The 25,700-nt window shown below is 45.1% G+C and overlaps 1 protein-coding gene across 2 annotated transcripts in view; it reads left to right on the top strand.

Annotated features, from left to right (window-relative positions):
- The window catches only part of ric1 (RIC1 homolog, RAB6A GEF complex partner 1), a 266,797-nt gene that overhangs the window by 158,804 nt on the left and 82,293 nt on the right, over nucleotides 1–25,700 (top strand). For both annotated transcript variants that reach the window (XM_070888453.1, XM_070888452.1), the window contains exons 6-9: nucleotides 1,826–1,959; nucleotides 11,380–11,471; nucleotides 18,175–18,263; nucleotides 23,223–23,367. In XM_070888453.1, coding sequence (XP_070744554.1) covers nucleotides 1,826–1,959; nucleotides 11,380–11,471; nucleotides 18,175–18,263; nucleotides 23,223–23,367 — 460 coding nt within the window. The remainder of the gene's footprint in view (nucleotides 1–1,825; nucleotides 1,960–11,379; nucleotides 11,472–18,174; nucleotides 18,264–23,222; nucleotides 23,368–25,700) is intronic.

Raw genomic sequence — 25,700 nt, 5'->3', positions numbered from 1 at the left:
CGGTCCTATATGGCTTACCCCTTATGCTTGGACTTCCGCCAAATCGGGAACATTCTTCCTGCATCTAACCTGTCCAGTCCCGTCAGAATTTTATACGTTTCTATGAGATCCCCTCTCATTGTTCTAAATTCCAGTGAGTATAAGCCTCGCCGATCCAGTCTTTCTTCATATGTCAGTCCTGCCATTCCAGGAATCAGTCTGGTGAACCTTCGCTGCAATCCCTCAATAGCAAGCAGGTCCTTCCTCAAATTAGGAGACCAAAACTGCACACTATACTCAAGGTGTCGTCTCACCAAGGCCCTGTACAACTGCAGCAAGACCTCCCTGCTCCTATATTCAAATCCCCTAGCTATGAAGGCCAGCATGCCATTTGCTTTCTTTACTGCCTGCTGTACCTGCATGCCTACCTTCAGTGACTGATGTTCCATAACACCCAGGTCTCATTGCACCTCCCCTTTTACTAATCTGTCACCATTCAGATTATATTCTGTCTTCCTGTTTTTGCCACCAAAGTGGATAACCTCACATTTATCCACATTATACTGCATCTGCTATGCATTTGCCCACTCACCTAACCTGTCCAAGTCACCCTGCAGCCTCTTAGCATCCTTCTCACCGCTCACAATGCCACCCAGCTTAGTGTCATCTGTAAACTTGGAGATATTGCATCCAATTCCTTTGTCTAAATCATTAATGTATATTGTAAATAGCTGGGGTCCCAGGACTGAACCCTGCGGCACCCCACTGGTCACTGCCTGCCATTCTGAAAAGGACCCGTTTATTCCCATTCTTTGCTTCCTGTCTGCCAACCAGTTCTCTATCCACGACAATACATTACCCCCAATACCATGTGCCTTAATTTTGCACACTAATCTCTTGTGTGGGACCTTGTCAAAAGCCTTTTGAAAGTCCAAATACACCACATCTGGTTCTCCCTTATCCAGTCTATGAGTTATATCCTCAAAAAACTCTAGATTTATCAAGCATGATTTCCCTTTCATAAATCCTTGCTGACTTGGACCGATCCTGTCACTGCTTTCCAAATGCTGCTATTACATCTTTAATAATTGACTCTGGCATTTTCCCCACCTCCGATGTCAGGCTAACTGGTCTATAATTCCCTGCTTTCTCTCTCCCCCTCCTTTAAGTTATCTTTCTAGTTTTCCTCTTGCTTTTAAAATATTTATAAAACATATTTTGGTTTTCCCTGATTTTACTTGACAACTTGCCAACATTCTTCCATGCTCTTTGTTTTCCTGATATCTTTTTTAATTGCATCCTAGAGTTTCTGCAGTGTTGATTTTTTGGTCTCTGTCATAAGCTTCCCTTTTTTTTTTAAACCTTACCCTGTATGTCCCTAGATTTGTTAGCCCCACCCTTTTTTTTAAGGGAACATACTTGCTCTGTACCCTCAGGATCTCCCTGAATGCCTCCCACTGCTCTGACACTGATTTACCATCCAGTCTACTTTGGCAAAATCCCATCTCAGTTCAGCAAAATTGGCTTTACCCCAAAATTGAGAACTTTTATTCCTAGTCCCACTTTGTCCTTTTCCATGACTACCCTAAATCTTACTGAATTATGATCATGAGCACCAAAATACTCTCCCACTGATGCTCCTTCCACCTGCCCCTCTTCATTCCCCAAAACCAAGTCCAGAACCACCCCCTCCCTTGGGCTTGGTCGAACACATACAAGCAATTCCCTGATTGGTTCAGAATGTACAGCCATACAGCACATAACAGATTATCACTATGTGATGCTTGCAAATGTTGGTATGAATTTTACAGCATAGTATGACATTGACTTTTTTTTTTGCTGACAGGTCCTTCATTAGATTTTGAATCTGTACATATCCAAGATATGGAATACTGTGCAACCCTTGATGGTTTTGCCGTGGTTTTTGATGATGGTCGGATTGGTTTCATTACTCCTGTATCCAGTAAACTTACAGCTGAGGTAAAACACGTTTTGGTTGTCATTTCGTATATCATTACAGTATATTAAAACTGAATACTTTTCATTATGTTAACTGATATTTCAATTGTTTATTTGATTGAGGTTTTGGGAAATAAATCTGATATTTGAAATCCAGAGCAAAGTTTTTTTTTGTTGGATTCTGTTGCATTACAGTGGCATGTTCAGGAATAATGCAACTCTGCTCTTTTAGAAAAGGTATTGTACTTCTACCTTGCCATGTATCCTCAACTGAGAAGATGGACAACCTGCTGCTAGATCTCCATTTTTGCTCTGTGTGACCAACACTGGATGATGCAGATTCTTTGCATCCTCCTCACAACTTGCGTTCTCACCTATCTTTTATCAGCAAATTTGGCTACTGGGTCCCTTCATCCAAGTCACTGATCTCTGTGGCACCTCACCAGTTACAGTTTGCCAACCTGCAAAATGACCCATTTATCCCGACTCTCTGTTTTCTGTTCGTTAATCAATCCTCTATCCACGCTAGTGAGCTCTTATCTTGTGCAGTAACCTTTTATGTGGCACCTTATCAAATGCCTTCTGGAAATCCATCTACACCACATCCACTGGTTCCCCCTTATCCACCCTGTTCGTTACATCCTCAAAGAACTCCAGCAAATTTGTCAAACATGATTTCTCTTTCATAAAACCATGCTGACTGCTTGGCTGTATTATGCTTTTCGAAATGTCCTGCTACTACTTCCATAATAATGGACTCCAGCATTTTCTCAATGACAGATATTAGGCTAACTGATCTGTCGTTTCCTGCTTTCTGTCTCCCTCCTTTCTTAAATAGGTCCGTTACATTTGCTGTTTTCCAATCCACTGTGACTGCTCCAGAATCCAGGAAACCAAATGCATCCACTATCTCTGCAGCCACTTCTTTTAAGACCCTAGGATGCAAGCCATCAGGTCCAGGGGACCTTTCGTCTCATTAGTTTGCCTGGTACTTTTTCTCTAGTGACTTTTGGTACTCTCTTCTTTTTTACATACTTGTAGAAGCTCTTGCAAGCTGGTGTTATATTTCTTGCTAGTTTACTCTTGTATTATATTTTCTCTCTTTTTATCAATTTTTGGGTCAATCTTTGCTGGTTTCGAAAGCTCTCCCAACCCTGAGGCTTACTACTATTTTTCGCAACATTATAAGCCTCTGCTAATCTAATATTCGCCTTAACTTCTTTAGTTAACCACAGATGGATCACTTTTCCCGTGGAGTTTTTATTTCTCAATGGAATATTTCTTTCAGTGTTTGCCACTGCTTATCTACCATCTTTTTAATTAGATTTTAAACTAGATAAGTCTAAATAGAGGGATAGCAGGGCAGCTCAGTCCCATGGAGTGCACATCCTGCAGCATGTGGGAAGTCCTGGACGCTTCGCGCAGTCGAGACAACCATGTGTGCAGGAGGTGTCTCCAGCTTCAACTGCTCGAGCTCCACGTTTCAGAGCTGGAGCAGAGGGTGGAGTCACTGGTGCATCCGCGAGGCTGAGAACTACGTGGATAGCACGTTTCAGGAGGTGGTCACCCCGCAGCTTAAAGGCATGCAGGTAGAGGGAAAGTGAGTGACCACCAGACGTAGTAAGTGTGCTAGGCAGGTAGTGCAGGAGCCCCTCCGTGAGTCCATCTCACTTTCAAACCGATATTCACTTTTGAGTATCGGTAAGGACGATGGTGCCTCTGGGGAGTGCAGCCAGAGCCAATTCCAAGGCACCACGGGTGGCTCACCTGCACAGGGGGGAGGGACGAAGAATAAAAGAGCTCTAGTGATGAGGGATTCTGTAAGGGGAACAGACGGGCATTTCAGCGGCTGTAGACGTGACTCCCGAATGGTTTTGTGCCTCCCTGGTGCCAGGATCAAAGAATGTCAGGGGGGGAAGGGTAAACAGCTAGAGGTCGTGGTCCATATCAGGACCAACGACATAGGTAAAAAGGGGGATGAGGTCCTACAGGCAGAATTCAGGGAACTAGGGTAGGACCTCAAAGGTAATAATTTCTGGGTTATGACCGGTGCTACATGCTGATGAGTACAAGAATAGAAGGATAGAGAGGATGAACACGTGGCTGGATAGTTGGTGTAGGAGGGAGGGCTTTAAATTCTTGAGGCATTTGGAGAGATGGGACCTGTACAAACCGGACGGGTTGCAGCTCAACAGCACTGGGACCAATATCCTCACGGGGAGTTTTACTAGTGCTGTTGGGGAGAGTTTAAATTAGCTTGGCAGGGGGATGGAAACCTGAGAACAATTTCAAGAGGGAAGGAAGTAAAGCAGAAATTGGATCGCAATAATCTAGAAAACGAATCTGTTACACAGAGTAAACAAGGCTTATTAAGTAGTAAGCAAGGAGGTCTTCCTGTGCTAAATGGTATATAGTTCAATGCAAGGAGTATAGGGATTAAAGCGGATGAGCTAAGAACACAGGTAGACACTTGGGAGTATGACATTATAGCCATTACAGAAACATGGCTGAAAGAGGGGCAGGTTTGGCAGATCAATATTCCCTGGTTATAGGATTTTTAGACAAGATAGAAATGGGGATAAAAAGGGAGAAATGGGTGTTGCGGTACTGATTAAAGAAACTATTACAGCGGTGAGGTGGGATGATATATTAGAGGGATCATCAAATGAGGGCATATGGATCGAATAGAAAAATAAAAAAGGAGCGATCACATTGCTGGGCATGTATTATTGACCCCCAAACAGTGGGAGGGAGATAGAGGAGCAAATATGTAGGAAAATTACTGTGAAGTCCAAAAACCATAAGGTTGTAATAGTAGGGGATTTTAACTATCCAAATATCGATTGGGGCAAATATATTGTGAAGGGTATAGAGGGTGCGGAATTCTTGAAATGCATTCAAGAGAACTTTTTTAGTCAGTATGCAGCAAACCCAACACGAGAGGGGGCGGCCGTGGATTTAGTTTTGGGGAATGAAGCTGGGCAGGTTGAAAGGGGTATTAGTGGGAGAGCACTTAGGTGCCAGCGACCATAATTCATTCAGATTCTAGTTGGTTATGGATAAGGACAAGGATAGACCTGGAATAAAAGTTCTGAATTGGGGAAAAGCTAATTTTGCGAAGTTAAGGAGTGATTTGGCCATAGTGGACTGGAAACAGCTACTTGTGGGTAAATCAGTGTCGGAACAGTGGGATGCATTCAAGGAGGAGATCCGGAAGGCGCAGGCCAAACATGTGCCCTTAAAGAAAAAGGTTGGGAATAATAATTCTAGAGCCCCTTGGATGTCTAGGGATTTACAGGGGAGGATAAAGAAAAAAAAAGGAAGCTTATGTCATCTATCAACGGTTAAATACTATGGAATCTTGAGAGGAATATAGAAAGTTAAGAGGCAAAATTAAAAAGGATATTAGGAATGCTAAGAGAGAGCACGAGAAATTCTTGGCTCGTAAAATTAAAGAAAACCTGTTCTATAAATATATTAAGAGTAAGAGGGTAACGAAAGAAAGGGTAGGGCCTATTAGAGACCATGAGGGTAATCTTTGTGAGGAGGTGGAAGATGTTGGTAAGGTTCTTAACGAATACTTTGCATCTGTTTTCGCAAAGGAAAGGGGCAATGCAGATACTGCTATCGAGGTGGAGTGCGATATTCTGGATGAAATAAATATAGTGAGAGGGGAAGTATTAAAGGGTTTAGCAGCTTTGAAAGTAGATAAGTCCCCAGGCCCGGATGAAATGCATCCCAGGTTGTTGAGCGAAGTAAAAGAGGAAATAGCAGAGTCCTTGACCATAATTTTTCAGTCCTCTTTGGATCTGGGCATGGTGCCGGAGGATTGGAGGATTGCTAATGTTGTTTAAGAAGGGAGAAAGGGATAGGCCGAGTAATTGCAGGCCTGTCAGCCTAACCTCAGTTGTGGGAAAATTATTGGAAAAAAATCCTGAAAGAAAAGATAAATCTACATTTGGAAAGGCAGGGATTAATTAGGGACAGTCAGCGCAGATTTGTTAAGCGAAGATCGTGTTTGACTAACCTGATTGAATTTTTTGAGGAGGTAACCAAGGCTTTTGATAAGATCCCACATGGTAGACTGGTCAAGAAGGTTAAAGCCCATGGGATACAGGGCAAAGTGGCAAGTTGGATTCAAAATTGGCTTGGAGGTAGGAAGCAAAGGGTAATGGTCGATGGATGTTTTTGTGACTGGAAGGATGTTTCCAGTGGGGTTCTGCAGGGCTCAGTACTGGGTCCCTTGCTTTTTGTGGTATATATCAACGATTTAGATTTGAATAGAGGGAGTATGATTAAGAAGTTTGCAGACGACACTAAAACTGGCTGTGTGGTTGATAATGAAGAAGAAAGTCATGGGCTGCAGGAGGATATCAATCACCTGGTCAGGTGGGCGAAACATAGAAAGTAGGTGCAGGCGTAGACCCTTCGAGCCTGCACCACCATTCAATAAGATCATGGCTGATTATTCACCTCAGTACCCCTTTCCTGCTTTCTCTCCATACTCCTTGATCCCTTTAGCTGTAAGGGCCACATCTAACTCCCTCTTCAGTATATCCAACGAACTGGCATCAACAACTCTGGGGTAGGGAATTCCACAGGTTAACAACTCTGAGTGAAGAAATTTCTCCTCATCTCAGTCCTAAATGGCTTACCCCTTATCCTTAATCTGTGTCTCTTGGTTCCTGACTTCCCCAACATCGGGAACATTCTTCCTGCATCTAACCTGTCCAGTCCCGTCAGAATTTTATATGTTTCTATGAGATCCCCTCTCATCCTTCTAAACGCCAGCGATTAAAGATCCAGTCTCTCCTCATATGTCAGCCTGGTGAACCTTCGCTGCCTCCCTCAATAGCAAGAACGTCTTTCCTCCGATTTGGAGACCAAAACTCAACACAATATTCCAGGTGAGGCCTCACCAAGGGCCTGTACAACTGCAGTAAGACCTCCCTGCTCCTATGCTCAAAACCCCTAGCTATGAAGGCCAACATACCATTTGCCTTCTTCACCGCCTGCTGTACCTGCATGCCAACTTTCAGTGACTGATGTACCATGACACCAAGGTCTCGTTGAACCTCCCCTTTTCCTAAACTGCCGCCATTCAGATAATATTCTGCCTTTGTGTTTTTGCCCCCAAAGTGGATAACCTCGCATTTATCCACATTATCCTGCATCTGCCATGTATTTGCCCACTCACCTAACCTGTCCAAGTCACCCTGCAGCCTCTTAGCATCCTCCTCACAGCTCACATCGCCACCCAGCTTAGTGTCATCTGCAAACTTGGAGATATTACATTCAATTCCTTCATCTAAATCATTAATGTATATTGTAAATAGCTGGGGTCCCAGCACTGAACCCTGTGGCACCCCACTAGTCACTGCCGTTCTGACAAGGACCCGTTTATCCCGACTCTCTGCTTCCTGTCTGCCAACCAGTTCTTTATCCACGTCAGTACATTACCTCCAATACGATGTGCTTCAATTTTGCACACCAATCTCTTGTGTGGGACCTTGTCAAAAGCCTTTTGGAAGTCCAAATACACCACATCCACTGGTTCTCCCTTGTCCACTCTACCAGTTACGTCCTCAAAAATTTCAGCAGATTTGTCGAGCATGATTTCCCTTTCCTAAATCCATGTTGACTTGGACCGATCTTGTCACTGATTTCCAAATGCACTGTTATTTCGTCTTTAATAATTGATTCCAACATTTTCCCCACTACTGATGTCAGGCTAACCGGTCTATAATTACCCGTTTTCTCTCCCTCCTTTTTTTAAAAAGTGGTGTTACATTAGCTACCCTCCAGTCCATAGGAACTGATCCAGAGTCGATAGTGTTGGAAAATGATCACCAATGCATCCACTATTTCTAGGGCCACTTCCTTAAGTACTCTGGGATGCAGACTATCAGGCCCCAGGGATTTATCGGCCTTCAATCTCATCAATTTCCCTAACACAATTTCCCGCCTAATAAGGATATCCTTCAGTTCCTCCTTCTCACTAGACCCTCAGTCCCCTAGTACTTCCGGAAGGTTATTTGTGTTTTCCTTCGTGAAGACAGAACCAAAGATTTGTTCAGTTGGTCTGCCATTTCTTTGTTCCCCATTATAAATTCACCTGAATCTGACTGCAAGGGACCTATGTTTGTCTTCACTAATCTTTTTCTCTTCACATATCTATAAAAGCTTTTGTAGTCAGTTTTTATGTTCCTGGCAAGCTTCCCCCCATACTCTCTTTTCCCCATTCTAATGAAACCCTTTGTCATCCTCCTGCTGAACTCTAAATTTCTCCCAGTCCTCAGTTTTGCTGCTTTTTCTGGCCAATTTATATGCCTCTTCCTTGGATTTAACACTATCCTTAATTTCCCTTGTTAGCCACGGTTGAGCCACCTTCCCTGTTTTTTTAAAATTCCAGACAGGAATGTACAATTTTGAAGTTCATCCATGTGATCTTTAAATGTTTGCCATTGCCTATCCACCGACAACCCTCTAAGTATCATTTGCCAGTCTATTCTAGCCAATTCATGTCTCATACCATCGAAGTTACCTTTCCTTACGTTCAGGACCCTAATCTCTGAATCAACTATGTCACTCTCCATCTTAATAAGGAATTCTACCATACTATGGTCACACTTCCCCAAGGGGCCTCGCACAGCAATGGCAAATAGAATTTAATTCAGAGAAGTGTGAGGTGATGCACTTTGGGAGGGCTAATAAAGAAAGGGTATACACATTAGGCGGTAGTGTAGATGAACAAAGGGATCTTGGAGTGTTTGTCCACAGATCCTTGAAAGTAGCAGGCCAGGTGGATAAGGTGGTTAAGAAGGCATAGGGAATGCTTGCCTTTGTTGGCCGAGGCATAGAATATAAGAGCAGGGAGGTTATGCTTAAATTGTATAATACTTTGGTTAGGCCACAACTGGAGTACTGCGTGCAGTTCTGGTCACCTTATTATAGGAAGGACATGATTGCACTAGAGAGCTGCAGAGGAGATTTACTAAGATGCTGCCTGGAATGGAGAATCTTAGTTATGAGGACAGATTGGATAGGCTGGGTTTGTTCTGATTGGAACAGAGGAGGTTGAGAGGAGACCTCATTGAGGTGTACAAAATATTGTGGGTCCTGGACATAGTGGATAGTAAGGGCCTATTTCCATTGGTGGAGGGGTCTATTGCGAGGGGGCATAGTTTTAAGGTGGGTGGTGGAAGGATTTGAAGGAGGGGCTTCTTTACGTAGAGGGTTGTGGGGATCTGGAACTCGCTGCCTGGAAGAGTGGTGGATGTAGAAACCCTCACCATTTTTAAGAGATGGTTGGATGGACACTTAAAGTGCCGTAACCTGCAGGGTTACGGACCTAGAGCTGGTAATTGGGATTAGACTGGATGATCTTTTGTTGGCTCACGCAGTATTAATGGTAAGTACTGCAGGGAAGTGAATATGGCCACGGTGATCTCCTGGACTAGTTTTGATCGCCTGAATGAATTGGAAAGGGATTTTCACAGATTTTTTTTCTTCCTAAATTGGCCTGGGTTTTTATCTGGTTTTTGCCTCAGAGATCTCATGGCTCTGGTTGAGGTGGAGTGTAGAATATTTCAGTATAAGGGGTGTCACAGTTGTGTGAGGCGGTCTGGTTGGGCTGGGTGCTCTTTGCCTTTCCGTCATTGTTCATCGGTTTATATCTAACCTTCAGGGCTGCTGACCAAGGGCCGTGCGGCTCTTTGTCGGCCGGCGTGGACACGATGGGCCGACATGACTGCCTCCTGCGCTGTAAATTTCTATGTTTCTATGTCTTACCTTGTAATCTAATTTCCCAATCTACCTTAGCTAACTTGCCTTTCATACCCCTGTAATTGGCTTTATTTTTGTTTAAGATTCGTTTGTGACTGCAGCATTTCACACTCAAACTCTCAATGTGAAATGATCACACTTCCCCAGAGGATCCGTTACAATTAAATTACTAATTAACCCTGTCTCATTACGCAATATAAGATCTAAAATAGCCTGTTCTTGGTTGGTTCCATGAGGTGTTCTAGGAAACTGTCTCGATTGCGTTCCATGAACTCATCCTCCAGACTACCTTTGCTAATTTGATTTGCCCAGTCTATATGAAAGAAAAGAAAGCCTTTCTCGACCACCGGACATCTTAAAGCGCCTTACAGTCAATGAAGTGCTTTTGGAGTGTAGATTGAATGAAGATTAAAGTCCCTATGATTAATTTGTTGATTTATACTCTGTCCAACAGTATAGCTACTGTTTGGGGGCCTGTAAACTACTCCCACCAGTGTTTTCTGCCCCATGTCATTTCTTCTTTGCACCCATACTGATTCTACATCTTGATCTTCCGAGCTAAGATCCTTTCTCACTACTGTCCTTATGTCATTCTTTATTACTAGGACTACCCTTTCCCCCCCCCCCCACCCCTCCTCCCACCTCTCCTCCCACCTTTTCAATTTTGACTGTCTTTTCTAAACGTTAAGTACCCTGGAATATTTAGTTCCTCACCTTGGTCACCATATAACCATATCTCTGACATGGCTATTAGATCAAAGCAATTTATCTCTCTTTGTGCCACTAATTAATCAATTATGTTATGAATGCTTCGTACATTCCGATAACCAGCATTTAATTTTAACATTTTACCATTATTCTCTGCTTTCACCGCCTTTGCTGATGCACTTTTACTGTTAAACTCTTTGTCCTTTCCTGTCACACTCTGCTTATCTTTACCCAAATTGCTGCACTGCTCCATTGCCTTGACTTTTCTCTTTAGATTTCTAAATTTCCCCTCCCTGCCCCCTTTTTAGTTTGAAGCCCTATCTACAGCCCCAGTTATTCGATTCGCCAGGACAGTGGTTCCAGCCTGATTTCAGTGGAGACCGTCCCAACGAAACAGCTCCCTTTCCCCAGCACGTGCCAGCGCCCATGAATCGAAATCCCTTCCTCCAACACCACTCTTGAGCCACGCATTTAACTCTCGGATCTGTTTGTCCTGATGCCAATTTGCACCTGGCTCAGCTAACAATCCAGAAATGATTACCTTTGAGGTTCTGCTTTTTAATTTGGACCTTAGATCCTCAACTCTCTAAGAAGAACCTCATTCCGAGTTCTACCTATGCCGTTGGTTCCTACATAGACCACGGCAACTGGATCCACCCTCTAGCACTCCAAATTCTTCTCCAGCCGCAAGGAGATATCCTTAACTCTGGCAGGCAGTAAATTATGAAGATTATAGTAGAACATGCCAATCATATTGAGCAAGTATCCTGCAGAAGCAGGCTGATTCTTCCAAAGATATGGTGTAGCTTGTGGTTGTACAGCTCTAGTGTTGTTTGTAAGAGCACCAGAGACTGTTGTAGAGTGAAAAGACTACTATTGTAAACAAAGACTGTTAAGTGACATGTTGCATGTATAGTATTTATGTGAAATTATAATTTTACTTTTCAGGATTTGCATGGTGTATGGGCACAAGAAGTTACCGATGGTACTTGTGTAGCTATAAACAACAAGTACAAATTGATGGCCTTTGGGTGTGGAAAGTAAGTGGGCTCTAGCTTGTTGACATTAAAGTTTAAACTGTGCATAAAACAAACAACTGCCAATGGCGAACAATGTGGCGATTAGATTTTGATAGCCAGAATGAGAGGTTTTAGTTATGAAGAAACGTGCAAAATCGGGGGGTTTTCACTGGCATAGAGGTGGTTAAGGGAAGATTTAAGATGTTTTCAGAATCATGAAAGACTTTGAAAGATGAATAGTGACAGATTGTCTCCGCTGTTTGGAAATTGGTAACAGCGGTATAAATGCTGGATTATGACCAGACGAACGAAGGGATATTAAGAAAAAAGCTCTGGGCTCAATTTCCCTGGTCATTTACGCCGTTTTTTGACGCGCGCCGTTTTTTTTGCGTATTTATTTTTTTCCACATTTCCCCCTGCGATCTGCGCCGGCGTAACTGACTTAATCACGATTTTTCTACGCCGTTTTTTTCAATTGCAGTTTGGCCAACATTTTTTCCTCTTGGGTCAGCATATCTGACCATTCCCGAAAAACCTGGTGAGTTCAGAAAACCAGCACACATTCACAAATCGCCAAGAAAGACGCCATTGTTTTTAAATCTAAGATTTTGGAGGGAGTCAAGAACAGTCAAAATCAATAACAAAATTCAACTTTTTTTTTTTTACATGTCAATGTAGAAGTGTAAATTTGTTGGATTTCAGAAGTTTTCTCTTTTTTTACTCACTCGCACGCCATCACTGAACATCTTGAAACAAGGCTGGAGGGTCGTAGCTTTGGCCGGCGGAATCAGCCCCGCGCCCGTGTTCGGCTACAACACAAGCCGGAGGCAGAGAGACAGACAGACAGAGAGAGAGACACACACACACACATCGAGAGGAAGGCTTGGAGCCCGGGCAGCGAGGTGCCTTCTGCACTGAAGATTGCAATGAGGGAGGGGGGTGGTGTGGAGAGAGATCACAAGATTCCAATTAGTTAAAGGGGGGGGGGGGCTGATGAGAGTGGAGAAGTCACAAGACCTTTGGGTGTGGTCCATCCATACAGACCTGGGGGGGGGGGGGGGGGGGGGAGGAGGAGAAGAGAGAACTGCGAACGTGGCCTGCTTTCCTGATGTTTTGAGCTGCTTTCAAAGATTAAAGTATGGGGGCAATACTGACAATGCCATACCTTGTGCGAGCCTTCTGCATTATGGTGCTATGTCGGAGACAATTGATTTGACTTCATCGCATCAGGAACATCAGAGCTTGTAGGGTGCTGGGCAGAGGAGGCCTTACCCACCTCGGGTGTATCAAGACAGGCGTTCATACCTCCACCTGAGTGATGCAGACTGTGTCAGAAGGCTGCGTTTCCGCAAAGAAGTTGTAAGTGAGATCTGTGAGTTGGAGACCTGCAACCTAGAAGCATCAGGAGGACTGCTTTGTCAATTGAAGTGAAGGTTACAGCTGCACTTCCATTCTATGCCTCCGGATCGTTTCAAGCTACAAGTGGTGATGTGTGCGCCATCTCTCTATGCAACACATGTCTGCATTCGCCAGGTCATGGCTGCACTATGTGCATAGGAATGACTTCATAAAGTTCCCCATGACTGCCCAAGCAATGCGAAAAGGGCTGTGGGCTTCCCCAGGATTGCTGGCTTCCCAAAGTTACAAGGCTGCATTGATTGTACCCACATCACCTTGGAGCATTTTGGAGGATTCCGAGATGTGCAGGAACAGAAAAGGCTTCCACTCCATTAATGTGCAGCTTTTGTGTGACGACATGCATCATATTATGTCAGTCGATGCAAGATACCCTGGCAGCACCCTTGATGCATTCAGCCTACGTGACAACGTTGTATCTGCCATGTTTCAACGGCCAGAAGTGCAGAGCTGACTACTGGGAGACAAAGGGTACGGCCTCGCCACCTGGCTCATGACGTCCCTACGCGTAACCCGGATGGAAGCTGACTGTGAATACAACATGTTGTACATTGCGACGCGCAGCATCATAGAGAGGACCATTGGCATATTGAAACACTGTTTCCGATGCCCGGACCATTCCGGAGGCTACTTGCTGTACTCCCCTGAGATTGTCGGTCAGTTCACTGTTGTGAGCTGCATGTTGCATAACTTCGTCATCATGAGGCAGCAGCGTCTGGTAGTGGAAGACCCACCTGAAGTGAGAGTGGCTGATGATGATGTGGAAGATGCAGGCGAGGAGGACGATGAGGAAGCCATGCAAGTGCCTGAGGCCGGAGCACGATGGCAGAGGAGGGCGGGCCATCGTGCCCCTTTAACGATTGCTCGAGTCTTGCGCCAGTAGATCATCCGTGAACACTTTACTGATGTCTGTGGGCTCAGCGACAACTATTCCACATGGACATGTTTACAGTTTGCAGCTGTTCCGTAATGTGTTGTGTTACTGGAACATGATTCAGTTTTAATGTAAAATATATTTTATTCAAAAGTTTACAGTGTACTTGACTTTAATAAAATGATTCTTATATCAATCTTTACTTTAAGATCACTTATAAACTTGTAAATTTACATAACTTCCAAAAAAAACTTTTAATTTGAGAACGATTACAACAGTAACAATAATAATAATAACAACAGCAGCAAAGAAAGGCTGCACCATCTCTCCTCCCCCTTATTCTAAGACCGCCCGCTGCGCTTGGTCCTGGACACTCTACCACCCCTGCCCACAGGCGGTGGCACAGTGTTTCTGGGCTTGATACCAAGCTTATTTTTTCTAACATCTCGGGTACTGCGCACCTCTTAAGGGTGAGGGTGTCAGGTGGCGTCATGAGAGCCTGGTTTTGGGCTCTTCAGAGTGGGAGTGACAGTTGATTCTGTCAGTGGGCGCGGGGTCTGGGTGTGTTCCCTTATTGCAGCAGCTAACTCCAACATGCAGTCCCTCATGCACCCTGACACTGTCTCAACGACCTGCAACATTCCCTCCCTCATGTTGAGCAAAACTGTCTGAACTACCTGCAACATTCCCCCTCATGGTCAGTGATGTGGTTTGCACTACCTCTGACATTCCCTCCCTCAAGGCCATGATTCCCTCACTGATGGTTCCGGATATCGTTCCCATTTCTCGTGTCATTGCTGAAATTCTCCCGACAGCCCTGCTACCTCATCACTCACCTCACTGATGGCATCCAGGAGTGATAGGGTAAGGTCAATGCTCTCCGCACTCAATATCATCTGCACCACATCTGTTAGATCCTGCACCTCAGGAGAACGCGGTCGAGCTCTCCTTCCCTTCCACCCCACCACTGGGACCCGCAACCTTGGAAGGTGTCCCACCAACACTCAAACCACAAGTCAAGAAAGGGGCTGTCACTTCCATGAGCAGCACCTTCTCCAAAGTCAGTTCATCCAGCTCCATCCCCTCTCGCTCTCCCCTCATCCCCATGTTGGTTTGGAGGGTTGGATTGTTCTCCTCTTCAGGCTCGTCCGCGTCGGAATAATCTTCTGCATCACAAGGGTTGGCCTCAAATTCTGCAAAATATAACAGAACAGCCAAATAGTTAGCAGCAGCGGAGGGAGCAGGGTGGGTGGCTTGAGTAGGCTCACACATCGCAGGCCAGGCGGCAGGCTGATTTGAAGGATCACAATGAATTTGCAGGATTTGCCCTCTCCCTCAAGTGTGGGCCCAACTTGTACAGCACTGATTGTTTTTTTCCAGGCAGGACCCATCAAAGCAGTGACTCTCTCTTCAAAGGGTGTCAGTGGGTGCAGATTTGCAGGGCCTCCTCCTATTCAAGTTCTTTTCCATTTATTATGTGCCACCTTACTCTGCAAAGATGAAAACCTCCCTTTTTAAAGAAAGTGTCTTTCTGCTGGGTGGGACATATGCAGATGGTCACATTTACAATTGCAATTGCATTGAATAAATGAAAATATTACTTACTCTTAACTATTTGACCAAGGTCCTGCCACTTTTTACACTGACCTCCAGATCTCATGGTGGTCACCATTGCACAGTAATCGTCTGCAACTTCGTTCCAGCGTTTCTTCATTTGTTTGGGTACGACTTTTAGGTGACCTCTGCTGATGTCCAGCTCCTGCCATCTGTTCTGAATCACAGTAACTAGTGCCTCCACTTCTTCCTGCAAGAAATTCTTGGTCCTTGCACCCTGTTGCATCTTGTATTGCTGCAGCTGCGATTTTTCCAATGCTCTCACACAGCACTCAACATTCTCTCACACAGAACTCGCTCTTTAAAAATGGTCGATTGCCAAATCCGAGCAATACTGAGCATACACATCCGTTGGAACGATGTCAAAAACATAACCATTTTTTACCGTGCTTGCGCAGAAGGTGCGGCTTCATTTTTCGGCGCATACAGCAGGCTCCACTCCCCGAAGCGACTGGACACGTTGCGCGGTGCCAAATTTGAATTATATATCGGGGAAACTTTGGCAAATTATTTATGCCGCATTTCTGGCCGAGAAAAATGGGTGTAACTCTGGCAATACACCAGAAAACGGGCTTCGGGAAAATTGAGCCCTTAAAAATATAGAAACATAGAAAATAGGTGCAGGAGTAGGCCATTCGGCCCTTCGAATATGCACCACCATTCACTAAGATCATGGCTGAGCATTCACCTCAGTACCCCTTTCCTGCTTTCTCTCCAAACCCCTTGATCCCTTTAGCCGTAAGGGCCATACCTAACTCTCTCTCGAATATATCAAATGAACTGGCATCAACAACTCTCTGCGGTAGAGAATTCCACAGGTTAACAACTCTTGAGTGAAGTTTCTCCTCGTCTCAGTCCTAAATGGCTTACCCCTTATCCTAAGACTGTGTCCCCTGATTCTGGACTTCCCCAACATCGGGAACATTATTCCTGCATCTAACCTGTCCAGTCCCGTCAGAATTTTATGTTTCTGAGATCCCCTCTCATCCCTCTAAACGCCAGTGAATACAGGCCCAGTCGATCCAGTCTCTCCTCATATGTCAGTCCTGCCATCCTGGGAATCAGTCTATTGAACCTTCGCTGCACTCCCTCAATAGCAACAACGTCCTTCCTCAGATTAGGAGACCAAAACTGAACACAATATTCCAGTTGAGGCCTCACCAAGGCCCTGTACAACTTCAGTAAAATCTCCCTGCTCCTATACTCAAATCCCCTAGCTATGAAGGCCAACATACCATTTGCCGGCTTCACCGCCTGCTGTACCTGCATGCCAACTTTCAATGACTGATGTACCATGACACCCAGGTCTCGTTGCACCTCCCCTTTTCCTAATCTGCCGCCATTCAGATAATATTCTGCCTTCGTGTTTTTGCCCCCAAAGTGGATAACCTCGCATTTATCCACATTATACTGCATCTGCCATGTATTTGCCCACTCACCTAACCTGTCCAAGTCACCCTGCAGCCTCTTAGCATCCTCCTCACAGCTCACATCGCCACCCAGCTTAGTGTCATCTGCAAACTTGGAGATATTACATTCAATTCCTTCATCTAAATCATTAATGTATATTGTAAATAGCTGGTGTCCCAGCACTGAACCCTGCGGCACCCCACTAGTCACTGTCTGACATTCTGAAAAGGACCCGTTAGTCCCGACTCTCTGCTTCCTGTCTGCCAACCAGTTCTCTATCCACGTCAGTACATTACCCCCAATACGATGTGCTTTAATTTTGCACACCAATCTCTTGTGTGGGACCTTGTCAAAAGCTTTTTGAAAATCCAAATACACCACATCCACTTTACTAGTTACATCCTAAAAAAATTCCAGAAGATTTGTCAAGCATGATTTCCCTTTCATAAATCCATGCTGACTTGAACCGATCCTGTCACTGCTTTCCAAATGCGCTGCTATTTCATCTTTAATAATTGATTCCAACATTTTCCCCACTACTGATGTCAGGCTATAATTACCTGTTTTCTCTCTCCCTCTTTTTTAAAAAAGGTGGTGTTACATTATCTACCCTCCAGTCCATAGGAACTGATCCAGAGTCGATAGTGTTGGAAAATAATGATCAATGCATCCACTATTTCTAGGGCCACTTCCAAAAGTACTCTTTGATGCAGACTATCAGGCCCCGAGGATTTATTGGCCTTCAAACCCATCAATTTCCCTAACACAATTTCCTGCCTGATAAGGATTTCCTTCAATTCCTCCTTCTCACTAGACCCTCGGTACCCTAGTAGTTATTTGTGTCTTCCTTTACTTTCACCAATTATTTCCATGTGGATACGATGACAGACTCGCATATATATATATATATATATATATTTTTGAAAACCATTTGAGATATGAGGGAAGATTGAAAAAGGCCTTTTATCCTTGAAAGTAAAAGTCTGAGCGATCATATAGATATGTATAAGATAGCAAACGGTAGTATGGAAAGATAAATCGGGCAACTTACTTCAAACTAGTTGGTGAGAATAGGGCAAGGGAGCACAGGTTCAAACTCTTAAATGGCAAATTTAGGGCTGATATCCGGAAGCTCTTTAGAGAGATGAATTAGACTTCCAGATAGAGTAGTGGAGGGGAAAACCTTGGAATTATTTAAGAAACAATTGAAAGCATCTTTCTTGCCTTCCTCATCAATAATTATCTTGTGGCCTGGTAATGCTTGAGGCTGATGCTCGCTATCTAAATTGGATTGTCTTCCATTTTCTAGTATTAACATCCCTCACTTTGATGATTGAAAAATTCGCACACATATATATATATTTTTTTTTGAAAACCAGTTTATAACTGATTATTTTCCCATTCTACCAGTGGTTCTGTTTTAGTTTACACAATGGATACAACTACAGGAGCTATGCAGCTGTCCCACAGGTTGGAATTAACTCCAAAACACTACCCTGGTAGGTTTGAGATTTCATGGCTTATCTGTGCAGAACTTCAATCTTTGTGAAATGCTTCTCTTCTGTAACGGATTAACTTTAAAGAGCATTCACATCGTTGGTGAAATGTGTAGCCGTTAATTTGGGCGTTAAAGTTTTTATAGCTAGTAGTTGAAATTAATTTAATGGAACAAGCAATATTTAAACTTTATTCACTAAAACTGTCAACTTATGTCATTTTTAAATATAAATCAAAAGAATTTAGACATTCCAGACATGTACCTGTTTGTGGAGTTCTGGTTTCAGGATAGCATAAATGACAAATACTAACTTGGGTTGTTGAAGGTAGTTTTATAAAAACACTATATATAAAAATGGCACTTGTGTACTGCAGCTAATACATGCACAACAGCTGTATCATGAACTGGAAGGGTAATCTCCCTCCTCCTCCCACCCCCCCCCCCCACCCTCCCTCTCTCTCTCTCTCTCTCTCTCTCTCTCTCTCTCTCTCTCTCTCTCTCTCTCTCTCTCTCTCTCTCTCTCTCTCTCTCTCTCCACGACACCCGCCCTCAGGAAAATCCCAGGCTTGGTGTGATTATTTGAGGGAGGTACAAATCAAAAATGAGATACTCTTCCTCCACCTCACGGCTACATTCAAATGACAGATTTGTGTCGGTGACTGTGGGGTTGGTTTACATCGGACAGGAGGAGATTGGTGTCAGGGCGACTAGATTGGAAAATCAAGGTCGCTGACTGGAGCGTGAGCAGAGGAACAGCGAGGTCGGGGCGAAGGAGCGGCGAGAAATCGCAGAGCGACGTGATCAGGGCTCAGGAGAGGCGTGAATTTGGGGTCCAGAAGAGGCGAGGGCCCAGGGACAGCATGGAACATAGAAACATAGAAAATAGGTGCAGGAGCAGGCCATTCAGCCCTTCTAGCCTGCACCGCCATTCAATGAGTTCATGGCTGAACATGAAACTTCAGTACCCCCTTCCTGCTTTCACGCCATACCCCTTGATCCCCCGAGTAGTAAGGACTTCATCTAACTCCCTTTTGAATATATTTAGTGAATTGGCCTCAACTACTTTCTGTGGTAGAGAATTCCACAGGTTCACCACTCTCTGGGTGAAGAAGTTTCTCCTCATCTCGGTCCTAAATGGCTTACCCCTTATCCTTAGACTGTGACCCCTGGTTCTGGACTTCCCCAACATTGGGAACATTCTTCCTGCATCCAACCTGTCCAAACCCGTCAGAATTTTAAACGTTTCTATGAGGTCCCCTCTCACTCTTCTGAACTCCAGTGAATACAAGCCCAGTTGATCCAGTCTTTCTTGATAGGTCAGTCCCACCATCCCGGGAATCAGTCTTGTGAATCTTCGCTGCACTCCCTCAATAGCAAGAATGTCCTTCCTCAAGTTAGGAGACCAAAACTGTACACAATACTCCAGGTGTGGCCTCAACAAGGCCCTGTACAACTGTAGCAACACCTCCCTGCCCCTGTACTCAAATCCCCTCGCTATGAAGGCCAACATGCCATTTGCTTTCTTAACCGCCTGCTGTACCTGCATGCCAACCTTCAATGACTGATGTACCATGACACCCAGGTCTCGTTGCACCTTCCCTTTTCCTAATCTGTCACCATTCAGATAATAGTCTATCTCTCTGTTTTTACCACCAAAGTGGATAACCTCACATTTATCCACATTATACTTCATCTGCCACGCATTTGCCCACTCACCTAACCTATCCAAGTCACTCTGCAGCCTCATAGCATCCTCCTCGCAGCTCACACTGCCACCCAACTTAGTGTCATCCGCAAATTTGGAGATACTACATTATTAATGTACAATGTAAACAACTGGGGCCCCAGCACAGAATCCTGCGGTACCCCACTAGTCACTGCCTGCCATTCTGAAAAGTACCCATTTACTCCTACTCTTTGCTTCCTGTCTGACAACCAGTTCTCAATCCACGTCAGCACACTACCCCCAATCCCATGTGCTTTAACTTTGCACATTAATCTCCTGTGTGGGACCTTGTCGAAAGCCTTCTGAAAGTCCAAATATACCACATCAACTGGTACTCCTTTGTCCACTTTATTGGAAACATTCTCAAAAAATTCCAGAAGATTTGTCAAGCATGATCTCCGTTTCACAAATCCATGCTGACTTGGACCTATCATGTCACCATTTTCCAAATGCGCTGCTATGACATCCTTAATAATTGATTCCATCATTTTACCCACTACTGAGGTCAGGCTGACCGGTCTATAATTCCCTGCTTTCTCTCTCCCTCCTTTTTTTAAAAGTGGGGTTACATTGGCTACCCTCCACTCGATAGGAACTGATCCAGAATCAATGGAATGTTGGAAAATGACTGTCAATGCATCCGCGATTTCCAAGGCCACCTCCTTAAGTACTCTGGGATGCAGTCCATCAGGCCCTGGGGATTTATCGGCCTTCAATCCCATCAATTTCCCCAACACAATTTCCCGACTAATAAAGATTTCCCTCAGTTCCTCCTCCTTACTGGACCCTCTGACCACTTTTATATCCGGAAGGTTGTTTGTGTCCTCCTTAGTGAATACTGAACCAAAGTACTTGTTCAATTGGTCTGCCATTTCTTTGTTCCCCGTTATGACTTCCCCTGATTCTGACTGCAGGGGACCTACGTTTGTCTTTACTAACCTTTTTCTCTTTACATACCTATAGAAACTTTTGCAATCCGCCTTAATGTTCCCTGCAAGCTTCTTCTCGTACTCCATTTTCCCTGCCCTAATCAAACCCTTTGTTGTCCTCCTGCTGAGTTCTAAATTTCTCACAGTCCCCAGGGTCGCTGCTATTTCTGGCCAATTTGTATGCCATTTCCTTGGCTTTAATACTATCCCTGATTTCCCTAGATAGCCACGGTTGAGCCACCTTCCCTTTTTTATTTTTACGCCAGACAGGAATGTACAATTGTTGTAATTCATCCATGCGGTCTCTAAATGTCTGCCATTGCCCATCCACAGTCAACCCCTTAAGTATCATTAGCCAATCTATCTTAGCCAATTCATGCCTCATACCTTCAAAGTTACCCTTCTTTAAGTTCTGGACCATGGTCTCTGAATTAACTGTTTCATTCTCCATCCTAATGCAGAATTCCACCATATTATGGTCACTCTTCCCCAAGGGGCCTCGCACAATGAGATTGCTAATTAATCCTCTCTCATTACACAACACCCAGTCTAAGATGGCCTCCCCCCTAGTTGGTTCCTCGACATATTGGTCTAGAAAACCATCCCTTATGCACTCCAGGAAATCCTCCTCCACCGTATTGCTTCCAGTTTGGCTGGCCCAATCTATGTGCATATTAAAGTCACCCATTATAACTGCTGCACCTTTATTGCATGCGCTCCTAATTTCCTGTTTGATGCCCTCCCCAACATCACTACTTGCCTTGGGTTTCTCTGCCCTCCACTTTTCCTCATCTCCTTTCTGTCTTTTGCTTTTGCCTCATTTTTGTCTCCCTCTGTCTTCCTGCATAGGTTCCCATCCCCCTGCAATATTAGTTTAACTCCTCCCCAACAGCACTAGCAAACACTCCCCCTAGGACATTGGTTCCGGTCCTGGCCAGGTGCAGACCGTCCGGTTTGTACTGGTCCCACCTCCCCCACACTGCAATATGTGTGTGCACTACCTCCGTGCAGCAGAGCTGGTCTCCAGTCATCTTTGCCACTGGACCATAACCAAGCTCTGTCAAGCCCGTATGGTGGCTGGTGTGCAACCACACATTAAAAAAAATCCACGCACAGGCATCTTCAACCCTTCAATATGCAGTTCAGGACCTGGAATGTCTGGTCCTTCATTGAAGCACCTGTGAACTCATCCCTTTTTGGTGTGGAAACAAGTCATCCTCGATATGAGGTACCGCCTCAGAAGACATTCAAATACCATTGCAGCCAAATCAAGAACCTTATCAGGAACTGTGGACTCTTTTCTCTTGGCCAGAATAATCGGCCAGAATTTGTATCAAAATAGCAGTGAGATTAATGTTTATGTGCAAATGGCACAGTAACGTCAGGTGAGGGGCAGATGTAAAGTTAAACGCAGATATCCAAAAATTGCTGTCCAATTTACGCTGCTCTGCATTGGCTTTGTAAAAACTCATCTCACTGTTTGGCTCACCATTGAAATACATTGAATGGCATGAAGTTGTTGTTTGTTGTATTTGCACTCACCACAGAAAGATAAGTCTTAGCCATTTCAGTCTAAGTACCCTTTTAACGATGTGATAAGTGTTAATTAATGCGATGTGTTAATTACCGCCAAACAACCCCAGTCACTGAAAATTAACGATTACCAGTATGGAGACCGATTCCTTCAGGTTTTCATTGTTGGAGATTTTCAAAATATAACATTTTAATTTTTTTTTAACTTTTCCTTTTGGTCTCTTTTTTTCCCTCAATCTTTTTTATCCTTTGTTTTAAATTATTTTTCTGTACTTGATTTAACATTGAATTCACCCACTCTAATTTACAATTCTTTCTTGGTCCATGTGCTATTGATTTCACAATTCGTTAGTCTGATTGTTTAAAAAGATACACAGTTGCTTGTCCTGTTCACCAACGTCCCAGAGGTCTGCTTTCCTTCGCTGTGACATTATCAGATTGCAATTTGCCACGCAAAAATTTTAAAAACCTAAATATGCATGGGCAAGTCTAACTATAAGCAGACGTTGGGTGATCTGCTACAACACATTTTGGTCCATTGTTATGTGGCACAAAGGGACCAAAAAAAGTTCAAATTGGAAGTGGCGAGAGAACGTTTGCCGTTCCTCATTGGTAATTATCTTGCGATCTGAGAGAAATACAGTGCTAAAAAATGCTTGACTCCATATTAAGTGGAGCATTGCAATAATTCTTTTAATTCTGCGGAACTATACGAATTTTTCTAGCAGCACAGGACTTCAATGCTCACTTGAACTCTTCTTATATTGAACAGATATTTGGAACAAGACAGGGGCTGTGAAACTGGTCAGATGGTCGCCGGATTGTAGTGTTGCTATGGTAACATGGGATTGTGGAGGCTTATCCTTGTGGAGTGTTTTTGGTGCTCATCTGTTTTGCACACTAGGTGGAGATTTTGCGTGAGTATTTCCTTCAGTAATTCTAAGTTTGCAGTAAGTTTGCACGTGTCTATATGCAGTATAGGGGTTAAATTTTGGGTCGCGCCTAGAACGGTGCAGCCCCGTGAGCCACGCCTGATTTCCGCGCTCAAAACTGTGCCGAAAACTTACCTCAGTATTCTCCACTCCCTCAGGTCAATCCAGGCCCTCGGCGCGGCGCAGCACAATCTGTGGGGAGTGGAGTCAAGTCCCGGCACTGATAACAGTGCCTGGACCTCAGCACACGCGCGCTTCAGTGTGTGCACATGTGCAGTAGCTCCAGGCACCCGAAACTGTGTGGGAGGGGCCCGAAGCACGCCGCCCCTAGCCCTGGCCGAATGGGCTCACTGGGCCGGCGAAGATCGTCTGGACCTTCCTCCTCCAGCTCCCAGCGCCACACCCCCAAAAGCTCCCGCTCCCGGTCTGGCTCTCTCCCGCGCACCCCCCCCCCTAAGGTTCAGCTCCCACCCCGCTGCCTGCCACTCACTTCCCCTCCCCCCCCCCCCCCCTGCCAGCTCCCGCTCCCGCTCCACTTTCAGATTGCAATTTGTAGGTCTGGTCCGCTCCGCCCTCCCCTCCCCTCCCCCCACCCTGTCTTCGGCAGGGCCCGCCCACCCGACATTTTGTTGGGGGTGGGTCCCGCCTGAAGACTTCGGCCGGGCCCATTCAGTCTCCTCTCCCCTCTCCCTCTCCCTCTCCCTCTCCCCTTTTATCCTTCTCCTCTCACCCCCCCTCCCCTCTCTCCCCCCCCCTCCCCTCTCTCCCCCTCTCTCCCCCCCTCCCCTCTTCCCCCCCTCCCCTCTCCGCCCCTCCCCCTCCCCTCTCCGCCCCTCCCCCTCCCCTCTCCGCCCCTCCCCCTCCCCTCTCCGCCCCTCCCCCTCCCCTCTCCGCCCCACCCCCTCCCCTCTCCGCCCCATCCCCTCTCCGCCCCACCCCCTCCCCTCTCCGCCCCACCCCCTCCCCTCTCCGCCCCACCCCCTCCCCTCTCCGCCCCACCCCTCTTCCCCCCTCACCATATCTCCCTCTTCCCCCTCCCCCCCCCCCCCCCCGCCACCCCTCGTTGTCAGAAACAGACACACAGACAGAGAGAGACACACTGGGGGGGCCCTGTCCCAGCACGCTGTTGGAGGGCTCACGGTGCTGCAGTCGGTGAGTAGAAACTTTGGGCTAAACTTTCCACTTCACATCATAGGGGGATCAACGGCTATGGCGAGAAAGCAGGAATGGGGTACTGAAGTTGAATGTTCAGCCATGAACTCATTGAATGGCGGTGCAGGCTAGAAGGGCCGAATCCTACTCCACCTATTTTCTATGTTTCTATCACCCATCTATCGTCCAAAATGGACCTCTATTGCCCATTTTGAGCAAAAAGTGGAAACTAGGCCCGAAACATCGCCGGAAAAATAGGCCTACCAAGTTTATACTTTGATCGCCTACACAAGGCCCATCACAACTTTCGGCACCTAGCATACACTTTGCTAGGCCGATGCAAGGCCCAAAAGAGTGCTCAAAAATAGTTGATTTTTCAGGGCCTTAGAGGGAAATGGGCACTACGCACGCCATTTTTAGCTTCTGAGGAAAGGTGGAGAATTGTTCTGAGTTATTTAGAGAGTAAAATTGAAGCAAATTGTACTCAGAAATTTGGGACACGGAATATAAATAGGTATTATCACATTTATGCTAAATAGATCTCATATATTGGAATTATTTAGTAAATAGCTTTTACGTAGTGAAGTTATTTAATGATATTCCGTGGGGAAACAGAATAAACAAACAAATCTGCATGAAGAACTGTACATTGTAAGTAAGAGAGAAGGTACAAAAGTTGTACAAAAAAATTGTTTTTATTCAGAAACTAAATTTTTTTAAGACTAATGAACAACACCCTCTCTCCAACACCCGCACCAACCCACCCTTCCCTCAAAATCCCCAAAACGCTAGAAGAAATTATTGAACATTTTAAAGAACAAGTGGCCATTTCAGTGACGACGACAAGTGGCCATTTCAGTGACGACGACTAGAGAATAATAAAGTGATAAAAATAACAAGTGAACATTTTAAAACAAGTGAACTATAGAGAAGCACTCACCCCTCCCTACCTGCGGGCACGTTTCCCTCCAGATCCTGTCCCACCCCGTGTTAGCACCCCACCCGCTGTTTTGGTCTACGCAGACCGACACAAGACGTCGTGCAGAGTGGGATGTCAAGATTTCCTGCCGTGGTGGAAGTGACTGAGAGAAAGCGGAAGCCTGAGGCTCTACTTCCGAGTCCAGAGGAACAGTGTCCTCCGTACTCGCTTGCGTGCTCGGGGTGTC

This window comes from Pristiophorus japonicus, chromosome 1 (assembly GCF_044704955.1).
Source record: "Pristiophorus japonicus isolate sPriJap1 chromosome 1, sPriJap1.hap1, whole genome shotgun sequence".
Lineage (NCBI taxonomy): Eukaryota > Metazoa > Chordata > Chondrichthyes > Pristiophoridae > Pristiophorus > Pristiophorus japonicus.
This window is presented reverse-complemented; position numbering and strand designations above follow the sequence as displayed.